Source organism: Triturus cristatus, chromosome 6, assembly GCF_964204655.1.
Source record: "Triturus cristatus chromosome 6, aTriCri1.1, whole genome shotgun sequence".
Lineage (NCBI taxonomy): Eukaryota > Metazoa > Chordata > Amphibia > Caudata > Salamandridae > Triturus > Triturus cristatus.
In genome coordinates this window covers 323,033,983-323,055,612 of record NC_140589.1, presented here as the reverse complement: position 1 = coordinate 323,055,612, position 21,630 = coordinate 323,033,983, and the positions used below count along the sequence as shown (strand labels likewise).

Here is a 21,630-nt window from a genome sequence, read left to right as displayed (position 1 = left end):
AAAACAGTAATGTAGTGAAAGGCAGTTCTAGCGGTGCTCTAAATTGTAAAATAGAGTATGTTGCTTTTTTTTCATAAATGTGTCTAGAGAGAAATCTGGATCTAAGCCTACTGAAATAAATAATTGACAACCAACACTGGCAAAAGTAAATTCTGAAATAACAATATTTTCAATAAAATCTTGGAATCTCATAACAAATTTCCATTAAACGAGCTGGTAATTATTGTGTATATTTAGAAGTCAAATAGATCTATGAAGAAGTTCCACATTTTTGTGCATAATTCTCTTCAACCTTCCAGTTGAGTAACCATCTTTCAGGATGAGGTTTAATTGTGGGTTTCCAGTTCTTTAGCACTTTATTGCGGACATAATTTCTATAGTAGCTCTATTTTACCACCTGAAACAGTAAGGGTCTCGTTGTCCATGAAATGATCCACTTTCTGGCTGTTACCTTGTGTGAAGGGTGGAAAACTTTGCCAGGCGGTAGCCAAGGATGCCCTTTTAAATGGAATCCTTTCGGTATACACAGCTCCAAATCCATGATCGTACAGAGTCCTGAGAACCAGGTTAAGGCGGAGTACTCCTTCCTCCACTTATGCCTCTAAGATGATAATTGCTGAAGTACAGATCCCTTGCTGCCCAAGAAAAGCGATAACTGGGGCCACATCCTGGCAAAGGGCCAAGGAGAGGCAGGGAGACCAGACAGCTGAGGCTTGTCGAGGTACTACAGGTTTTCCAACACAAACTTCCTATGTTCAAAGGATGGCACAAAGACGCAGGCATCCTTACAGTCCACTGAACGTAGCCAATTGTTATTTTAGATAACTGCTAGCACCTGAGGAGTGAGCATCTTCAACTTCTCAAAATCTGGTTTAAATTGTAGAGGAAACCATCTCCCTTTTCTCTCCAAAGAAATAAAGGGAGCAGTAGCCTTCATCCTCCTGGTGGTAGAACAAGCTTCAGATTGTCCTTCCTCTCCAAACATTCTTGGGATGCCTATTTGGGCAGCGGCATCCTACATGGCAGTGGTTTGGAAGTAGTAGAGCACAGCAATTCTTCACCAATGAGAGGACACCAGAATATGTGGTTATTTGGTTCCATTGGTGGAGGGGAGAAGGCCTTTCTCTTCAACCAGAGTAGAATGGATCTCTCCTTAGCTGTTGCCTTCGGTCTTAAGAGCAGACTGGTTCTTCCCTCTGAAACTCCTACTCAAATGTCTGTTTCTTGAGGAGGAGGGCGAGGTGGAGGCACGAGCTTGGAGATTTAGGGTCTTGGAGTAGAAGGGCTAGTTAGCTTTAAAAGAACTGAAAGGCCTTTGTTGAATGGGAGGGAGTTTGGTCTCAGTGGTACTTATTGAATGGAGAGTAGTAACTTTCCAGTGATATGCCTTTCGTCTGCTGTAGAAGGATCTCACCCATTGAGGAAAGCAGTAACTTCTTCCAAATGAAGGGGAGATTGAAGACTGCTTACTAGCTCGAAGGCTTTAAATGCAAGTACTTGAACCAGGACTGCTGGTGCATGGCCAGATGGGAGTTTATGGCACTAGAGGCAGATCAATGAAGTTCTGTCACATCCTTCCTTTTGTTCTGCAGTCTCTTTGCCCAAATTGAGCAAGAATGTTTGACAGTCTTGAAACAAGGAAGTGTACTATTCAATCTTGTGTCATAGAGATAACCTCTAACAGACAATGGTGGTGTTAGGGGTCACCTATCTCAAAGAGAGATTTAGAAAAGCCAATCAGTACATTCTCTTTTCACGTCTCTAGACAGCTATCCTCCCTTCCCAGGTGAAAGTTGCTTAGCCCTGCAGGGAACCAGCGATCCCCAATGTAGTCTGATCTAGGGTCCCTGACTTAAAGGGTTTGGCTAAACTTGGGGGCCTGGTTCTTTATCCAAAAACTTTCAGATGGATGGCTCAGAGAAAGACTTCCTGCCAATCTCCTGGTCCTGCTTGAGAGCATGTGGACACAATAGCCATGACTGTCTATAAGTGGGTGTTCTATTCCCAAGAATGTAGATGCCCTCCTGTTCGAGCAGTGGTACCGGAGTCAGAGGGGAAAGCATTTCCAAAGATGTTGTCATGACTGTGTGGTAGTGTGTGTTGGGATGCTGGTGCTCCTGGTCACTGGCACTGGATTAATGACTGGTTCTACCAACCAAGCACTTTTGGGGAAGAAGACCTATGAGATAGAGCTGTGCAGTAGAATTGTCAACCTTTGACGGCCAAGCTAGAGCAGCTGGATAGGTCAGGCTGAGCATTTGGATTAGTCCCAGCAGTACCAGCTGAGACAGGTAAACAATGCCATTGGAGGACCTCTGTCCACAAAAGCTGAAGAGTCTGCAGCAGCTTCAAGACAGATGATGGGAGTTCATTAGAATGAGGCCAAACAGCTAGGAGGAAGGGAGTCTAAGTAGAGGATCAATGAGAACAGGGCATCAAACCTTTATTTGTATTGTTTATTATATTTCTTAGGCAAACAAATCATCCCCGGGGAGCTCTCTCGGCGCCGAGGCCATCAAATGCAGGTCACAGTTCCATATGGTGATTAAAGATCAAACCACCATGTTTTCAGGAGTTTCTTGAAAAGGATTTGGTCTGAACAAGAACAAAGGGGCATGGGTTGCTTATTCCAGTATTTGGGAGGCGTGAAAGAAAGGGAGCAGCCACCATATCTGGCTGTATGGATACATTTGGGGCATAGTACTAAAAGCTCGCTGGATCTGAGCCGGCGTTCCAGGATACAAGGCTGCAGTTTGTTTTTAGGATAACATGGTCCCTTCCCGTGTAGTGATTTTAAGACCAAACATGTAAGTTTGAAGAGTGCACACTTTTTAATGGGAGGCCAATGAAGGGAGCATAATACGGGTTCAGATGGAGAACACAGAGGAAGATTACAGACGAGGTGGGCTGCCGTGTTCTATACCACCTGAAGTCTGGAGAAAAAGCCTTAATCATTCCGTCCATAAAGGCATTCTCATAGTCCACGCAGCTCAGTATTAACGTCTGGACAAGGGTTTTTCTAGCATGCAGAGGAGCCTAGTGAAAAGCCTTCCTTAGTATGCGCATTAGACCACAACAGGTTCCAGAGATGGGTTAACATGTTCATTCATAGAGAGATTATCGTCCAGAAAGACACCCACATTTGTAACCAATTGTCTAGATGTCAGGGCGATCCAAGTTCAGATGGCCACCAGTCAGCGGACCAAATTGAATGAGCCTTCCTAAAAAGTAGGACCTCGGTCTAATTGGAGTTGAGCGGAAGGAAGTTAGCAACCATCCATGATGCAATTTTTAACAAACATTGTTTGAATTTGACTTTGGTAAGTTCCTGGTTGGAATTCATGGTGATGACCAATTGCGTGCCGTCGGTATACGAGATAGTGTCATAACCACATGACCTGATAAGCCCGGCAAGGGGAGCCACATATATGTTAAAGAGAGTAGGGCTCAGAATCAATCCCTCGGACAACCCTTTATCCAGGGCCATGGATTTAGAATGATATGGATCCATATGTACTTTGTGAGATTGTTCTGATTAAGTTTCCACCCATTCAGAGCTTTGCCGCTGACACCAATCTCCTCCAAACTTTGAATTAGAATTGGGCAGGAGATGGTATCAAAATCAGCTCATAAATAAAGGAGAACAAGCATAGCTGAGTTACCCTGATCTAAAGTGACTCGGATTGGGTCGGTGACCTCCATTAATGCCGACTCCGAGCTATGAGAGGCACGGAAGCCTGACTGGGAGGGATCCAAGAAAGCGTTGGGTTCCAAAAGAGACACCAATCCAATTGAGGCCGGATCCTAGGGAAAGTGGGAGTAATTCAGAAACTTATTGTCTAGCTACCCATGGTCAGATCAGTTAGATGAGTGGAACTGCTATGGAGCTCATTACCTATGACGAATGGTAAACCAGGGGTGACTGCAATAGAAAATGAGATCTAAAAAGACGGACCATCAGCACCAGGGTGGACTCCTGACAGCTCTGTGGCAGCATAAGCGATACGAGACCAAATCCTGCTCCGACGGGAACTCAACCAGTAGAGATGGTGAAGACATCACTTATTCATGCGGTACACTTCCTATACTGGGTGACCCCTCACCAGGACTTTTGTGACTAAGTACATGAAGAGCCTAGACCGTGAAGGATAACTGATGATCCAGCATGCCTTCTCTGGGGTTTTTTGGACCAAGAGTCTCCATTCGTTGACTGAGTAGGACCTCCTCTTCAGCGGTCACCAGCACCATGCTACAGCTGGGCTCAACCGGACTCCCAGAGCTAATTTCCAGACTGAACAGAGCAAATGGAGATAGATCCTAGGACTATTGCCAAAGGAGGGAGATTGATTGGAGTGGTGGCATTAACCTGGATTTGGGTATGTGGTAAAGGGGGATGGGATGGATTATGACAATTGAAAAGTCTATTTACATTGGGTGTTTCTTCCCACAGAAATGATATACTATCTGGAAAGTCTGGCAAGAAAGTGGAGAAAGGGTAGGGAAGGGGGCAGGATAATATCCTTGGGGCCAGAATACAAGGGAGAAATGATATTAAGGTGAACTTACAGGGATTGATGTACCCAATGTATAATATTCTATTTAGATCCAGACCAAGGGATGTGTTACTCCTATCTAGATCAAATAATGCAATTACAAATACAAATTAACTGTTCACCGATTGTCAGATGGGATGTTTGTGCATATGTAATTTTCGATGTGTTATGCATATAATGCTCTTTTTTTATGAGGAGCAGAGGCATGCAATTATGTTTCAAGTAATTCATATTTTCAGTACAGGTACTGAGGCTCTCTACTGGGTTCACCAGTGGAGGAGGGTACACAAATGGACGTGCTGTTGCACCACATGTAGTCCCTGTGATATCACAATTGCAATGAAGAGGAATCACAAACTTGAAGACCAGAATTGGAAAAGGCTCAAGCGTCCATTTGCGGACTGTGGTCACATCAGGGGCTCCTGAGACCAGCATCAGGCACATGTTATGGATGAAATGTCCATAGTTGGTCAGTTCTGTGCGTGATAACAGTAAACCTCATTGGACGGTGCGCTCTCTGGTACCTGGCTACTAATTCCAGGAACAACCTCCACCTGCACATCAGAGCTCAGCCCTCGAATTTCGCAGGAAACTGGAAACCTGGCTTTTCAATGGACCCCAGCTGGGGCTACTCATCCTTTTTGAGGCGCCAGAATATCCTTCATTTTGATATTCATGGCGCACAAATAAGCATAGTGTATCAGCCAGACCAGCTTTGATCACTGTATGCTCGCGAACCCAGAGTGAACCATGCTATCATAGACCATTCATAGGATAATGTCAAGATGGAAAAAAACAGATTCAAAGCCGCATTCAACGAAACTGCTACGGTAAGCACAAAAATCCTTCATAAAATTTGCTTTGGGAATTTAGTAATTGCTAGCCCTGTACATAATTAAGGAACGATTTTTAATGCAAGCGTCTAAATCCATTTCCTCAAAGTGGAGTTCAGAAGCAGCCTCTGTAACCTTAAATGCTCTTAAGGCTTAAGAGGGGCTATTTTTTAATCAGTCTGTGCACTGTCTCATATGGCGCAATACTGCCTTAGCATCTTTCGGTCAGCAGTCAAATAAGGAATTTTTTAAAACATTACAGCAGGACTGAAATAGCTATAATAGAGACGGTGTCTACATTTCACCACTGATCCTCTCTGTGCCTGTATCCTATGGTGGGGCAAGCTAAAGGCTGGAGCTCGAAGTTACACATTAGGAAAAGCATCAGCATGTGCGCTACTAAGAAAAAGACCCAACAATAAGCAGATGGGTCAGGTGTCCTGGGGTTTGCTGTTCTCCAAGTGCCTTGTACACAACCGGACTGTTCATTTTCCCCACTCGTTTTTCCTGGTAGGCAGCAGGCAAGGAGGCGGCTTTCAGAGCAGGTTGGGTTTCCTTGACCCAACCACGAGAGAACCTCTGTACCTCATTCTAGTCACAGTGTCCTGCAGTGTGAGAAGACTAATTTGCCAGGACTATTTTCGTTTCCTAGTCCCTGGCGCCAGGCTGTTTTAAACCAACCTCTTCAACGTTCCTGCTAATAACAAAGTTGCACTCCCCAAAGGTGGGCTCCGCAGACCTCTCCATCCAGGGTCCGCTGTCTACTTTGTCCCATCATATCCCATTACCTTCTCCCATCTCCTTACAGCAGACCTCGCGGGCTTACTCAAGATATACGCTACACCCATCATTTTTTGCATCTAAATCACACCCGTTACTGATACTTTTTCACTAAGTAAAGATACTGCAGTCCCGTTTTAAATTACCTAATGACTTGTCAGTACCGGTTTTTAGAACTAGCACTAATGCTTTTTCAGATTAATGAACTGGGATACTAATGCGACAGGTTATATATACTCAATGATTGCTTAAGTAGTATCTGCATTTGTTAGTGTGTAAAACACAACCGTTATAATAATAAAAGATTTTATTTATCCAATATACACCATTATAATCAGACTTCCATCCAAAAAAGGCAAAGTAACAAAGGTACAATGCAAGCTAAGGTTGGTTTATTCTGGCTTCTTCAACATTTAGAGATGACTGCCGACACGCGTTTTGCCCCTTAGCCTGGGGCCTCTTTAAGGCTCAAAGTCATGTGAAAAGGTGTCTAACCATTCTCATCCTTTGTCAACAAAAGTCTGAAAGTCCACAAAATCTGTAGGGTTCAGTCCAGATATTTGGGTCGTGCGATGTAAAAGATGCTGTTCTGGAAAACTTTTCTTTTCTCATTTCCAGACCACACGTGACTGTTTAACACGCACAGACCCGAATAACACTTAGACACCCTTTCAAACACGGAACAAAAGTTTTTGATGACTTTTACAGCACCTCCTACATCCTAAATATCTGGACTAAACCATAAAGATTCTGTGGACTTTCTGTCTTTTCATGACAAAGGACGATACTGGTTACACACCTTTTTGCATGATTTTGAGCCTTGAAGAGGCCCAGAGCCTGCGCGGCGCTTTGGGGCGAAACACATGTTGGCTGTCGTCGCTAAATGTTGAAAAACACAGAACAAACCACTGTATCTTACACTGGACCTTAGTTACTTTGCCTTATTCAAATGCATGTCCGATTACAATTGTGAATATTGGATTTTAAAAAAAGAAAAATTATTATAACGGCTGTGTTCTACATACTAATAAATGCAGATGCTATTTAAGCTATCAATGAGACTGTATAACTTGATGCTTTACTATACATGTGCATTAATTTAACCTTGTTGAATTAAAGTGTGAGGGGTGGGGTTGCCCTTTAAAGAGCTTTTTACACTAGGTTTGCAAAAGAGAACATGTGATTTGTAGAAATAGGACAAACACTATTCCCCATAACTGTATGTGCAGTGCAGTAGAGCATCGAAGGTGTTGTCAGATCACAGAACTGCATGCACAGTGCGCCCGGCCTGCAGTCCGGAGGAGCCATGCAAGTGATGCAATAGTTTGTGAAGTTGGGAAAACATTGGCTTGCGCAGGTATTTACAGGGGATTTGGCAAGAAGATGCAGGATCTGATGGCATAATTGTAGTTAAAAAAGGTCACTGCTTAACAGAGGTAAATGAATATGGCAATTACCTGCATGGTTAACTGAGCAAAGGTAGCTCCGAGCAGAAAAGGATCAAACAAACTATTCTGTTTGATGTAAATGCAGACACAACACACACAAAAGTGACCGGTTGTGTGCCTTGAAACAGCAGACTGATTGAATCCTGTGTCTCCGCTCCCAAATGACATGCAAGTTGCTCATGTCACACACCGCAGGCTGTGTTCTGATGCCTGTAAGGCACTGCTGAGCCTTCTCCACTGCCCCGAATGGTGCTTCATTGGAACTTAGACAGTGACATTTGTCAAACACCCGCAACTCATGTCTTAAACTGCATCTCCCTGGCATACAGACTTTCTAGTGGGATTGGTAGAGTAACAGCACTTTGAACTGTCCAATCGGCTATAAGGCTCAGTCTCGCAGATGGTAAAGTGTAAATGAGGAACGCCAATACCTTACTTTGGATGTTCGTCCTTGCTCTTTGGACAGTCATTAATGATTTGCTCTGAGCATGTTAAACAATTTCTTGCTAAGTTCCACTCTGAGAAAAAAAGAACCACTCTTAACATTGCTAATGCAACTTGAATTGCCTTGTCGGTACCTGCACATGATTAGACCTTAATGTGGCCAATATGGAACTCAACTTTTCCAGGGCCGATGGGGGCCTTTTCCGGGTGGTTAGTTCCACTGCAGCACGTCACCGTTTCTGGATCAGCATTGGTGGTCCAGGATCACAAAAGGTATGTATTCTGTAATCCTAGATCTCAGGGGTCTGTGGGACACGAGGACCAGTATGAAATTTGGTCACAAGTATTGTCATTGCCTTCAGAACCACAAGAACCAAGGACTACTGCAATCTCACTGAAATACAAAGTACCTCATCTGTGGGCTTTGATGTTCAGCGGGGTACTGACGTCCATCAACTGAGGCTTACTCTGGGAAGGTGTTGAGGGGAAGAGAGCTCACTTCAGCCAGCAGAAGTATCCCTCAAAATAATTATAATGTCCAAGCAGTGTCATTCCTTTAGAAAAATAACTAAGACTAATTAAGGTAATAGGCTTGATAACTTCGGAAAATCTTATGGGTTAGAGTAACTTCTAGTAAATATTGCTTTAACTGTAGGTAATTCTGCACCTCTTGGACAGAGGAGATAAAGTGGATGTAGGTCAGCGTACAATTGTGACTCAAATCTACATGGCACTACTAAAGGAAAGGAGAAGTACATATAAGCATCTTCCTAGTCTTGGAGAAATAGGATTGTGTGAAAGGGCATCTGCAAAACCATGCAACACAAAAACTGGTTACAACATGCACCACCTTTAAAACATCGTCAAAATAGGTTTACCCCAAGTGGGCATGGTAGTTGCGATGTTTATGCTTTGCTTATTTTATGCAAAACTCCTGAATGTCATATGCCACAAGTCATGTTTTCTTTAACTTTATATCTGTTTGTTTATAGTTTGCTCTGCCTCAATAGAGAAATCCATTACATGCTCCGGCCTATAGCATGATTAACTGTAATCTGGTGATATGCAACAAGTAGGCATTGTCTGAAGTATCGCACGTTGGCCAAACTCATGTTATTTTCCCATCGACAATGGTCGATGAGTGGGATTTGGCAGCATGACAAGAGCACACTTATCAGGAAGGGTGTCAAAGTAAAGAAAATACTAGTGAGCAATCAATGGCAAAACTGTGTGATCCAGAGACATGCCAATAGCATGAATCCTACGGAGGGTGAACAATCACTAAAGAATGCCTTCGTATACAGAATCTGTGTACAGAGCAGCAGGCGGGGTCAAGTGATAACCCAGTAAATTTAACATGATAAATTTGCCACAATGTTGCCACAATGGTTGACAAACTCACAATCCTATAAAACGAGTAAACAAATTTGTGCTCACAAGGGCCATGTGTAGTTATTTCAAAGGCGCAGCGCCTATGTGCAGGATGTGGCCTTCCCGCACCCTAAATCCAATACCTGCTATGCACAGCCGGGAGCAGTGATACTGAAGCGCGGTGACTGGGACAGGACGTGATCAAAGTCCATGCCAATTGCTTGCTGTTAAGAGCCAAAGGCCCTCGGTAACTGGTTCCAGGGAAATGACTGCACAGCACACATGACTGAATATAAACACTCAGTACCAGACAGACTAGGTCTGCTTGTAAATTGGAAAGAGTGGGAAGGTGCACATGGAGGGACCAAAAGCCATGCCTCCTGATAATGGCCATCTTCCACATGTGGCACAAAGACTTTCTGCTTCTTTATCCAGTTTGAAATTTAAAACCTAGCAAAAAAAAAAAAAAAATAATAATCACTCTTTAAAAAACTTCAGTTAAAAAGGATGGAATGGTAATGATCCAAAACATACAAACCACTTATATGTGCTCTGTATGTTGAGCTTTGCCACCATAACGCCCCTCCAATTCACCGGTCACGACCATATATGTTATTATTTAGGGCAGCAGAGATTACATCTATGACATCGATGAACAAGTTACTTACCTTCGGTAACGATGTATCTGTAAGAAACATTAGTTAGTTAGATTCCTCACCTTAGAATATCCCCAGGCGTCAGACTGGATCCGGAAGATTTTTCGTCAGCAATACCCCTTGCGCGTCGCTAGGCGTCGTCTGCGGCTCCGCGTCAGTCGTCGGCGTCGTGCGCCGGGATGACGTCGGAGTACTTAGACGCCGCCCTCGCGCGCTGACGTCAGTTCTTGTACATAGCCTTCCGCGCCAGGAACGCAGAGCCATGCAAAGACCGACACTGGTGCCAAAAATAAAATCTAGGGGCCTGAAAGGACAACCTTAACCCTAGATGTCAGTTCGCAGAACGGGGAGGATGGGTGGGTCGGTGAGGAATCTAACTAACTAATGTTTCTTACAGATACATCGTTACCGAAGGTAAGTAACTTGTTCATCTGAAAGAAACACGTTAGTTAGATTCCTCACCTTAGAATAGATACCCAAGCAATACCATCCCCGGTGGTGGGTCTGCGAACCAAGATCACACCAGAAAGTCCTGGAGGACAGAACGGCCAAAGAAGACATCCCTCCGGACTTGGCTGTCAAGGCAATAATGTCTGGCAAACGTGTGTAGCGAAGCCCACGTCGCCGCCTGACAGATGTCCTGCAAAGGGACACCCCGTCCCAAAGCAGTAGTAGCCGCTGTGGCCCGAGTGGAGTGGGCGCGCAGCCCAACAAGAGGGTCCTTTTTAGCCAAAGAGTAACAAATTTTGATGCACAAAACGACCCACCGAGAGATGGTCCGTTTGTGCACAGCTTTCCCCTTCTTAGCACCCACGTATCCAACGAAAAGTTGGTCGTCCACCCGGAACTGCTTAGTGCGGTCCAAATAAAAGGAGAGCGCACGTTTTGGGTCCAGACGGTGGAGCCTCTCTTCCTCCTTGGAAGGATGCGGAGGCGGAAAGAAGGTGGGCAAGGTGACAGACTGCCCAAGATGAAATGGAGTCACCACTTTCGGAAGAAAGGAGGGACGAGGCCGAAGGACAACCTTGTCCGGATGAACAGACAGAAAAGGAGGCTTCGAAGATAAAGCCTGGAGCTCACTCACCCGTCTAGCCGAGGTGATGGCTACCAGAAAAGCAGTCTTAAGAGTCAGAAGACGAAGAGGACAATTGTGAAGAGGCTCGAAGGGAGCGCACATCAGGAATGTCAAGACAAGATTCAAGTCCCACTGAGGCATTACAAAAGGGACAGGAGGGAACGTGTGAGTAATGCCTTTTAGAAAGCGTGTAACTACAGGGGACTTGAAAAGAGAAGGCTGATCAGGAAGCCGTAAGAAGGCAGAGATGGCAGCAAGATAACCTTTCAGGGTGCCCAGGGCAGAGCCCTGCCGGGACAAAGAAAGAAGAAAGAGGAGAACCTCAGAAAGAGGGGCGGAAAGGGGATCCACAGCCTTTGCTGTGCACCATGCCACAAATTTGTTCCACCGGCAGGCGTATACCGTCTTTGTGGAGGGACGCCTGCCTTCCAGAATGATATCACAGACTTCAGGAGGCAAGTCAAATGGCATCAACTGCCGCCGCTAAATCTCCACGCATGGAGGTGGAGGCTGGACAGGTTCGGGTGGAGGACCGTCCCCGGCTGCTGCGACAGAAGATCCTCCCGAAGGGGCAGACGTTTCGGAGGATCGGTCAACATACCGAGTAGCTCGGGATACCAGTACCTTCGTGCCCAATCCGGAGCCACCAAGATGACTTGGGCCCGGTCGTGCCTGATCTTCTTCAGCACTCTGGGCAGAAGTGGTATAGGCGGAAAGGCGTACAACAGACCGCAACTCCACTCGCGACGAAAAGCGTCGCCGAGCGAGTGCCGCCTTGGAAATTCCAACGCGCAGAACTGCTGACATTGCGCGTTCTCTTCGGTGGCGAATAGATCTAACCAAGGCTCTCCCCACTGCTGAAAGAGACCTTGCGCCACTTCGGAGTTCAGACGCCATTCGTGATCCATCATGCACCGGCGGCTGAGTTCGTCTGCTCTGGCGTTCAGAGAGCCCGCCAGATGTTGAACCACTAGGGTGACGCCCTGGTGAGCCAGCCACGTCCAGAGGCGCAGGGCCTCCTGACAAAGGGTCCACGACCCCACCCCGCCCTGTTTGTTGCAATACCACATGGCGGTGGTGTTGTCCGTGAACACCTGCACGACACTTCCCCTGACAGAGGGAAGGAAGGCTTTCAGTGCAAGCCGGATCGCTCTCAACTCCAACAGGTTGATGTGGAGGCGAGACTCCGCCGGAGACCAGAGGCCTCTGATCTCCGCCTCTCCCATATGGCCACCCCATCCCAGGAGGGACGCATCCGTCACTACGACATGCTCCGGTTGGGGAAGGGAGAGGCTTCTGCCCATGACCCAATCGCGGTCCGTGAGCCACCACTGCAACTGCTGTGCAGTGCCCTCCGAGATCAAGACATGGTCGGACAGGTTGCCGTGATGCTGGGCCCACTGAAACTTCAGGTCCCACTGCAGAGCCCGCATGCGCCGCCTGGCGTGATGCACTAGTAGGATGCAGGAGGCCATCAGCCCCAGAAGCCGCAACACTAGCCTGACCGAAACCCAGGATAGAGGCCGAAAGATGGGAATCAGGGCCTGTATATCCCGGACCCGCTGTTCCGGTGGATAGACCCGGAACTGCGCCGAATCGAGAACCGCTCCGATGAAAAGGAGCTTCTGAGAGGGACTCAGGTGTGACTTCGGCACGTTGATGGAAAACCCCAGCAAATGCAGGAGATCCGCCGTAGTCTGGAGGTGGGAGACGACTGCCTGGGGCGAGCCCGCCTTCAACAACCAGTCGTCGAGATAGGGGAAGACTGGAACCCTTGATCTGCGCAGATGAGCTGCGACCACCGCCATCACTTTCGTGAACACCCGAGGGGCACTGGGGAGGCCAAAGGGGAGCACGGTAAACTGAAAGTGCTCTTGGCCCACCGTGAACCGCAGGTAACGCCGGTGGGCCGGCACGACGGGGATGTGGAAGTATGCGTCCTGCAAGTCCAACGCTACCATCCAGTCTCCGGGGTCTAGGGCAGCTAGAACCTGAGCCAAAGTCAACATCTTGAACCTTTCCTTCCGGAGGAAGGCATTGACGTTCCGAAGGTCCAAGATAGGGCGTAGGCCCCCTTTGCCCTTCTTGGGAACCAGAAAGTAGTGGGAATAACAACCACGACCTACTTCTGGAGTCGGAACGCGCTCGACGGCCCCCTTGGCCAAGAGGGCCGAAACTTCCTCGTGGAGAAGATTCAACTGATCCCCCGAGATACGGTGGTGCTGCGGTGGCATGGCTGGAGGGGTCGTCTCGAAGGGGAGGGAGTAGCCCCTTCGGATGATTTGCAGCACCCACCTGTCCGATGTGATGGACCGCCAGTGGAGCAGGTGATGGCGAACTCTGCCGCCCACTGGCGTGGAATGGGCCTGAAAGCTCGGACTAGGAAGGCTTTGAGGCGGATGCTGCCGGGGTGGATGTGGGCTGACCTCGTCGACCTCCAGAACCGCCTCGGCAGAAACCACGTCCGCAACCGCGCGCAGGTTGGTTCTGCGGCTGGTGGCTAGGCGCACGTGAGAAGGCACCCCTTCCTTGGCCACGAAAGGGGCGAAAAGCGGAAGATTGCGACCGCGGGGCCGAGAGGCCCAAGGACTTGGCCGTAGCCCGGGAGTCCTTAAAGCGGTTCAGCGCACTGTCCGCCTTCTCGCCAAACAGGCGAGTGCCATCAAACGGCATGTCCATGAGAGTGCTCTGGACATCGCCCGAAAATGACGTGGACCGCAGCCAGGCGTGACGTCTAAGCGCCACTGTGGTAGAAATGGCCCTACCTAGCGAGTCCGTGGTGTCAAGCCCACAACGTATAGCATGTCGCGCTGCATCCCTCCCATCGGCCAGAGCCTGGGTAAGTCGTGTCCGGACCTCCTCCGGACACAGGGGCAGCGCGTCCTCCACCGCATCCCACAGAGAGTGGGAATAACGGTCCAAGAGACAAGCGGTGTTCAAAGACCGCAGGCCCAAACTAAGGGAAGAGAACAGCTTCTTGCCAAACTGTTCCAGTCTCTTGGAATCCCGGTCCGGCGGGGCGGTCGGGAAAGAGGATTGGGAGGTGGAGGCCTGGATAACCAGGCTCTCAGGGGTAGGGTGTTGGGACAGGAAACTGGGGTCGCCCGGAGCAGGGCGGTGGCGCCTGGCGACGTTCCGGTCCACAGGAGGAACTGTGGAGGGCTTGGACCAGGTGCCCTGCAGAAAGTCAATGAGGGCCTCATTGAATTGCAGCAGAGGCTCAGTGGAGCTTGCTGCAGACTGAAGCACCTCAGTAAGGACGTTAGTCCTCACAGCCACGGCAGGCAGCTCGAGCCCAAGGGCTGCGGCCGCCTTGCGCAGATCCACAGAGAAAGCAGCGCCCTCCTCCGAAGCCACAGTCGGAGGAGAGACGAATCCAGTGTCTGGGGAGGTATCCAGGCCACTGGCCTCCCCCAGTTCATCTGCCCAGTCCTGGGACAGTTGAGCCTGAACGGCCATAGGATCCTCAGATCCCTCCCAGTTGTCCCCATCATCCGACTCCTGGTATAGAGGAGAAAGTAACGGAGCCGGGCGGTAGACATAATGTGTCTCTAGCGGCGTCGATCTCGGCGTCCATCGACGCCGGACCGGCGCCGGGCCCGGAGTGGGACTGAACCGGGGCTCGACGTCGAGCGGAGTCGACGTCGGCGGTGGTACCGGTGTCGACGCCGGTGGAGGAGGCGTGACGAGGTTGACCGGCGTCGACGGGGACTCGAGAACGGGTCCCTCGGGCGCTTGCGGCGTCGAGGCCAGAGCCGTCAACGGCGCCGGGGCCGGAGCCACCGGCAGGCAAGGCAGCCCAGTCGGGTCCGCGGGGCCCGAAGGCGCACCAGCGGGCGCCGACGGCGGAGCCAGGTTCCTCATGGCCGAGAGGAAGGCACTGACTTCCGCCGGCGTCGCGTTAGTCCCAGGAACCGGAGGGTATGGGGACGGGCGCGGCGCCTGCGGCTCCGCCGGAGCCGCAGGGGTGGAACCACCCTGACCCTCGGCCGAGTCGCGCGACCGGCGAGGGGAGTCCGAAGAGCGATGTCGCCTCTTGGACTTCTTGGAATGCTTCGACTTACCCGAAGACTTGGATCCCGACGACCGATGGTGACGTCGGCTGCGGCTCCGCGACTGATCCTTGGACCTCCTCCTGGACCGGGATCGAGAGGCGCGCGGAGCCGAGTGGCGAATCTCGAGAAGCTTACGGGACCGCTCCCGTCTAGCCTTCGAGGTCAGGGCCTTACAGTCCGAGCACGACTCCGCGTCGTGGTCGAGGCGCAAGCAGTACAGGCACCGGCGGTGATGGTCCGTAACCGACATCAATCGGCTACAGTCCGTACAGGCTTTAAACCCAGGCATCCTACCGGCACCGGTGTCGATTGACAGGATCAAAAAGTTAGTCAAAAATTGACTAAAGGGGTAGCTCTCCCGGATCTGCGCTTACTGGCGCGGAAAAAAGAATAACTGACGTCAGCGCGCGAGGGCGGCGTCTAAGTACTCCGACGACGTCATCCCGGCGCACGACGCCGACGACGGACGCGGAGCCGCAGACGACGCCTAGCGACGCGCAAGGGGTATTGCTGACGAAAAATCTTCCGGATCCAGTCTGACGCCTGGGGATATTCTAAGGTGAGGAATCTAACTAACGTGTTTCTTTCAGATAGTGAGATTAGATCACATCAACATTCACATTAACCAATGATAACATCAGTGAAGCCACTATAGCAGGTCTTCAAACTGTTTTGCTCTGAGCTCCACTTACTCAAAATATTCTGAAGTTAGGACCCACTCCAAAACTTTGGGGCAAGACTTGGGGGAGTGGGAGTAGCAGGGCTGAGTGCAAGGGATAGGTCTTAGAAGATTATTTCTGGGGTACTTTTTGTAGTTCAAAATCTGTTCTAAATGTGAGAATTATAAAATAACAAATATGTCAAACAAAATCAGAACTTGACAAAAAAAACACTATCTCACATAATAGGGGTGTTATGAGCCCCTCACACTCCTGGTGCCAATGCAACTGCACTAATGATAGCTGCAGCCCTGAAAGGCAGGCTGTCTTCACTGCCTCTTTCACCCCTTGTCCACCATGCTTGCCCATCACTTCAAACCTGAAGCAGACCATGTCCCTTTCAGAAAAAAATTAGCTTGCACACGTTGCCCCCTCTTTGCAGAGAGAGTTTCATCAACTCCAATGCTGGCAAAGCCCCATGCCTCTTTTTGGAAATTAGGACAGTCATGAGTGTGATGCAGTGGCCCCTCACACCCATAGGCCCCATGGCCACTTTGCCTCCTCCACTAATAAACGCTACTGCCTTGCAAAGGGGGTAATCTCTTCTACTCTGTTAAAAATATGATCCCCAATCTTGCCTCAACCCCAAAGGGTGCAAAGGGACATCATTGGGGTTTAGTTGGACCCTCACACCCCTGGACCTCGGCGCCAATGCACCTGCACCACCAGTGACACCTACAGCCTTCATCCTCTACCCACTCCACACAGGTACATCACTCCTAGGCCTGATGCCCAGGAAGGCCGTCTGCCCCTTTGTCTAATTAAAAAATTAAAAGTCCCACAACCCTCCCATTACTTGGGGCCTGTTCCCTGTGCAACAAGGGTGTCCAGGGCAGTAATATTAGTAAGGAAAATGGGTCCACACTCTACTTTATGCTAGTAATTACATAATTGGGGTGCACTGCTCCCCTCACACCCTTGGTCCCAGTGCACTGCGCCTGCTGCACTAATGGTAGTGCTGGCCCTTTGTTAAAAAACAAAAAGTTCCCTCATACCGTGTCATCTTCCTCGGGGCATCTCTCTGAGAAAACGGTCTCCGTTTGTAGATGAAAAAATTAGCCTCCAGATAGCACGCCCGTCTAGAGCCATGCCTTTGACGCTATCCATGGAACTCGCCCCTTTCCACTTTCTCCTGAGCCCTTACTCTAAGGCCCCAGGGGTCCAGATGATCAGGGCTCAGCATCTGAACGCAACCCTGCTGGCCTCTCTGCCACACTCAACTCACATGAAATGACATTTGCATGCAGAAGTAGGCAGGATCTATGGGGACCAATGTGCCCATGCGTTTTTTAACTTCACAAAAACAGTTCCCATACGTTTTGCTAAAAGCACAGCCGCCCCTGAAAGGTTAAAGTGGAAGAGGGCAGCAAAGAGAACTAAAGACCAAATAGGCCTTCTCACCAAGGTGCCTGCTACCTGAAAGAAATGTAAATGTGATCAATTGGGTAAATATCAAATGTAAAGGCTGCTTGGGACCCAGCATAGGCTTTAATTGATGGAGTCACTAAGTTTCATGAGGACAGCAATGTATTCTTTTTGAAATATGACAACAAGGCTGCTGAGTTCTAGAAATTGCCCTTTTAGTGGACCTTTATAAAGTGCATGGACTAGGTGCAGTCTGATTACCTATTACAAAATTTACACTTTGAAAGCACTTGTTTTATATTAAACACCAACTTATCCTGCAGCAAACTATCTTAGATTGTGTGTAACACGTGGTTTAAAATAGGACTCGCATATTCACAGTGTTTTCTGTTGCATGCAGAGACCCCAAAGCATTATAAATACACAAGCCCCTGTTCCACACTAACTGTGCTTGTAAATGAAGATAGTATGGAAAAGCAATAAATAAACAAAGTTGCACTTCCAGGCAATCTTCAAATCCAAGTGCTTACGCGCCATTTGCGCCCCTCTTGGAATAGAGCCACAGAGCACCATGGGGGTGCGCCCCACTTTTTGAAGACCTCTGCACCATAGAAACTAGGGCAATTAGCATCAAAGGGCTCGCCCTGGGCACAGAATTATCTTGGATTTAACAGAGAACAGTGGGCACCGGGTAAGGGAGAGAATATGGCACTGTGAACTACTGTGGAGGGGTGTTGCGTACAGACTGAGCTCAGAGCCCGCTGGTCAGGACCGAAGTGGAGTCTGACCTTAGCCCTACCCCCAACTCAACATAGATCCAAGCCAAAAGAAAGTATGTGTGCCAGGGGTCTTATGAGCAGTACATAGCAGGATTTATGGTCAAGTATGTCAGCATAGCCGTTCTATTTCACTGTTTTTCTCAGTTTTGAATCAGAACCATAACATTGCAACAAATGAATTGTTGCTTTGGTAAATTTCTGTTTTTAACAGGCATTTTCCGATAACACCCCCATTGTGGCTTTAAAAGTGCTTGTTTTCAGTGACAAAGTATTTATTAAGCGTACTTGTGGTTCCTGATAAGCATCATTAGCCAGGCAGTTTTCTAAAATAAAAACAAATTCAATGAATCATTTAGAACGTTGCACCAAATGCACTGACAGAAGACAAAGTGGTGGTGAGGGGCGGGGGCAAACCAAGCCTGGAATTAAGCAATTGTTACAGGTTATAATAGGAATATATCAAGCAGGAGCAAGAAATATCACAGGATCATCTATAGGTGGCAATGTGAAGATTAAACCTCGAAGGCTGGTCCGACTCATCTGCACCTGATGGAGCACAATGTTGGTCTACTCTAATTAATAAAGAATTAATAGAAAACAAAGAAAGCTACCAAATCCTGGGACAACAAACCTTGTTATACATTTCTATCAAATTTTCAAGGAAATCTTAATTGGCATCCCTTTGATCTTTCATGTGCAGAACAGTAGGTAAGGGCAGACTCAGGAGTGTCACCAAAATGAACAACCTAACTAAAGGAGAATAAAGAACATACGTGGACTTACAGAAGCATACAAATACAAATCTTAAGTAAGATTAAACCAAGCTCTCAAACTGTCAGGTCACACAACACAAATATATGCAATCTATCATTCTGTTTTAACATTTCCAAAGTCAACTGAAAGGTTCTTGAGGACTCTTTTGCTCTGGGAGACATACAACTAGTTGTCAACAAATGCATTAGGGAGGTCTTTTAGATCAGGGATTGGCAAGCATTTGGGTTGGAAGAGTCAACAAAAGGCCCTGCCTGGGGACTTATTCATTGTTCAAGATAAATTAAAAATATGCCACAAACTACTTAGTCGAATTGAATAGGCGGCAATATCAAACACGGGTTACTCAGGAAAAATGTGTCACATTAAGTCTAAGGTATTCCAGTCTAGATGTAGTTTAAGTCAATAAAAGCACTTCACTGGTTGATTGGGGCAACAGGTACTGGAGCAGTGTACTGACAAAAGATGACATCACATTACAAACCTACAATGGCAATCGCGCAGGATAGCATCAATATATAAACTGTACATGGACATATGCAACTACATGTTACACACATTAGGCACCGAACAACATTTTACTTTCATTTTTTTTGGATAAGAAATCTCATTCACCTGAATATCAATGATGAAAGACCACAATAATGTACAAGCTCAGAAAAGTTTCTGGTCACATTGACTTCCTAATGAAAAGTATGCCAATAACTTAAATAATACGCCCCTTAATATAGCCTTATAGCCCGCCGTAGCGGGCTATACCGGCTGTTAATGGCCCGCTGCAGCGTTAAAGGCCCGAGCCGAAGGCGAGGGACTTTAACAACAGCAGCGGGACATTAACAGCGGTATAGCCCTGCTACGAAGGGCTATAAGGCTATTAGAACATTCTGCCACTAGAGGGCAGAATGTTCTACCAAAACAAAGCCCTTCAGGGAGCGCGAGGGGATTGAAATCCCCTCAGGCTCCCTGAAGTCTTTGTTCACAGCCAGAGCTGTGAACAAAGACAATCATTGGAATGTTGGAGCTCCGGGCTTATACCAGCCAGTATTAGCCCGGAGCACTCCATTGTCTTCAATGGAGCTGCCAACGTTCCAATGTTCTAATAACTGTTACTGAATTCAAATTTGTGGAGGCCTTGAAAGAAAAAAAGAATGAAAACACCTGACAAATGTCAACTAAAAAGGAAACATTTAGGTTGGAACATCAATCACAGCTCCCCGAGCTGTAGCACCTAAGACAAGCACCCTACAGGTTGAGTCATCAATCAAAGAGGGACACAAACTAGGAATGAAAATCAAAACACAACAACAAATCTGTTGGAGCAAAATAATCACAATCAAACAGTAATGGCAACAAGGGTAAAGAAACGCGGACGAGAAAAGGGGACTGCATAAAGCTGCCATGTGCGGGGTCCGGTGTACTTTGCAGTAGGGTCTGGTACCTTCATCTGTGAGAGTATGAATGCCTGTCCCCATCACAATCACAATACCGAGTGACATTTGTGCCAGGTAGTCGGCAAGAACCCATGGTCGCCAGAACTGAATAAATGACAGCAGGTTTGCGCAATAAGGAAAAAAAGGTGGGGAGCTAAAGCGGAGGTTGTTACAGGCAGGGACAGAAAAAGACAGCAAAGCAGCATGTGGGTTGTGAATGGGTCTGGGGTAGTTTCTGATTCTCACGTCTCCTGCTTAGAGCTATCCATGCAAAGGTTGTGCTGCTGACAAGCCCTCTAGAGCCTCAGTCCAGAGAGAGCAGGAGAGCCTGCCTGCCATTCGCTGCTGGAGGAACACGGATCCCAGAGCAGCACTCAAACACGCCCCATGTACGTGCTCTCAGGGCACAGCAACGCATTCATAACATAGTTCAGGAAAGTCTTGAATGCATGCCCCACACTAAAGCCACAATGGGGTCCCAGTGAGGCAAGCCAAGTCCACACATGGATACCGGAATGGTGGTCTCAAAGCATCATTCTAAATATAGAAACACAAAGACTACATGGCCCATGGAAGTGCAAAACCTCCTATGGTTTCAGGGCTGGATGGAGACCAAAAAGTTTTTTTATGTCCACAAAGCAATGGGTGAGATGGAATATCTATATCCCAGCAGGTTCTGCAGACATTAGCAGGAGGGATGCAAACAGTATTCACATAAAGCATCGTTAAATCAGGGTGACTCAAAAAAAGCCATGTGGCATGCAATACCCTGCCTTATCCTGGCATGAACTTTGTGCATAAGAACAAGACACAGCAATAAGAAGCCCTGGCAGACGGGTAATACAGTCTCAGTCAAAGAAGATTAGTCAAGAGTTTCCGTGTACTTACATCTGTTGAGGAAATTATCAATGTTCTTATTTTTCCGTAATGCAGGGAAATCCAGGTCGAGAACCAATGAGTTGAGGCCATCCTAAAAAAACACACCAAAGAAAAACAAGTTAGAGCGGCACTAGACCTACAGAGAATCCGATGTTAAAAACGTATACGCTAGAGCTACAGAGAATCTTATGTTAAAAATGCATACAGTGCTTCTTTTAACCATAAGGAATTACCTGTCGACATCTTTCAATGAAATCAGATAAGAGTTTGGCAACTCCACTATTTAATAATATATCATACAGAGACTTTCTGAATTTGTTGCTATTATAGAACAAGGTAAATTTATGATGTTAGTGTCTGAGTGGCGCTAGCAGTCAATGCATGGCACTTCTTGAATCTACTCACAGAGGGCTTCTGCACTCATGTTTAATATTTGAGGGACCACTTGAGTCTTCTTGATGGGGGGGACTCA

General features: G+C 47.7%; 1 protein-coding gene across 5 annotated transcripts in view; it reads right to left on the bottom strand.

Moving 5' to 3' along the window:
- Positions 1–21,630, bottom strand: part of ROCK2 (Rho associated coiled-coil containing protein kinase 2) — a 531,243-nt gene that overhangs the window by 275,601 nt on the left and 234,012 nt on the right. For all 5 annotated transcript variants that reach the window (XR_014962943.1, XM_085610696.1, XM_085610694.1 and 2 more), the window contains exon 2: positions 21,168–21,249. Coding sequence is in view for 4 of the 5 variants with exons in the window: in XM_085610696.1 (XP_085466822.1) it covers positions 21,168–21,249 (82 nt within the window). In the remaining variant the exon portion in view is untranslated. The remainder of the gene's footprint in view (positions 1–21,167; positions 21,250–21,630) is intronic.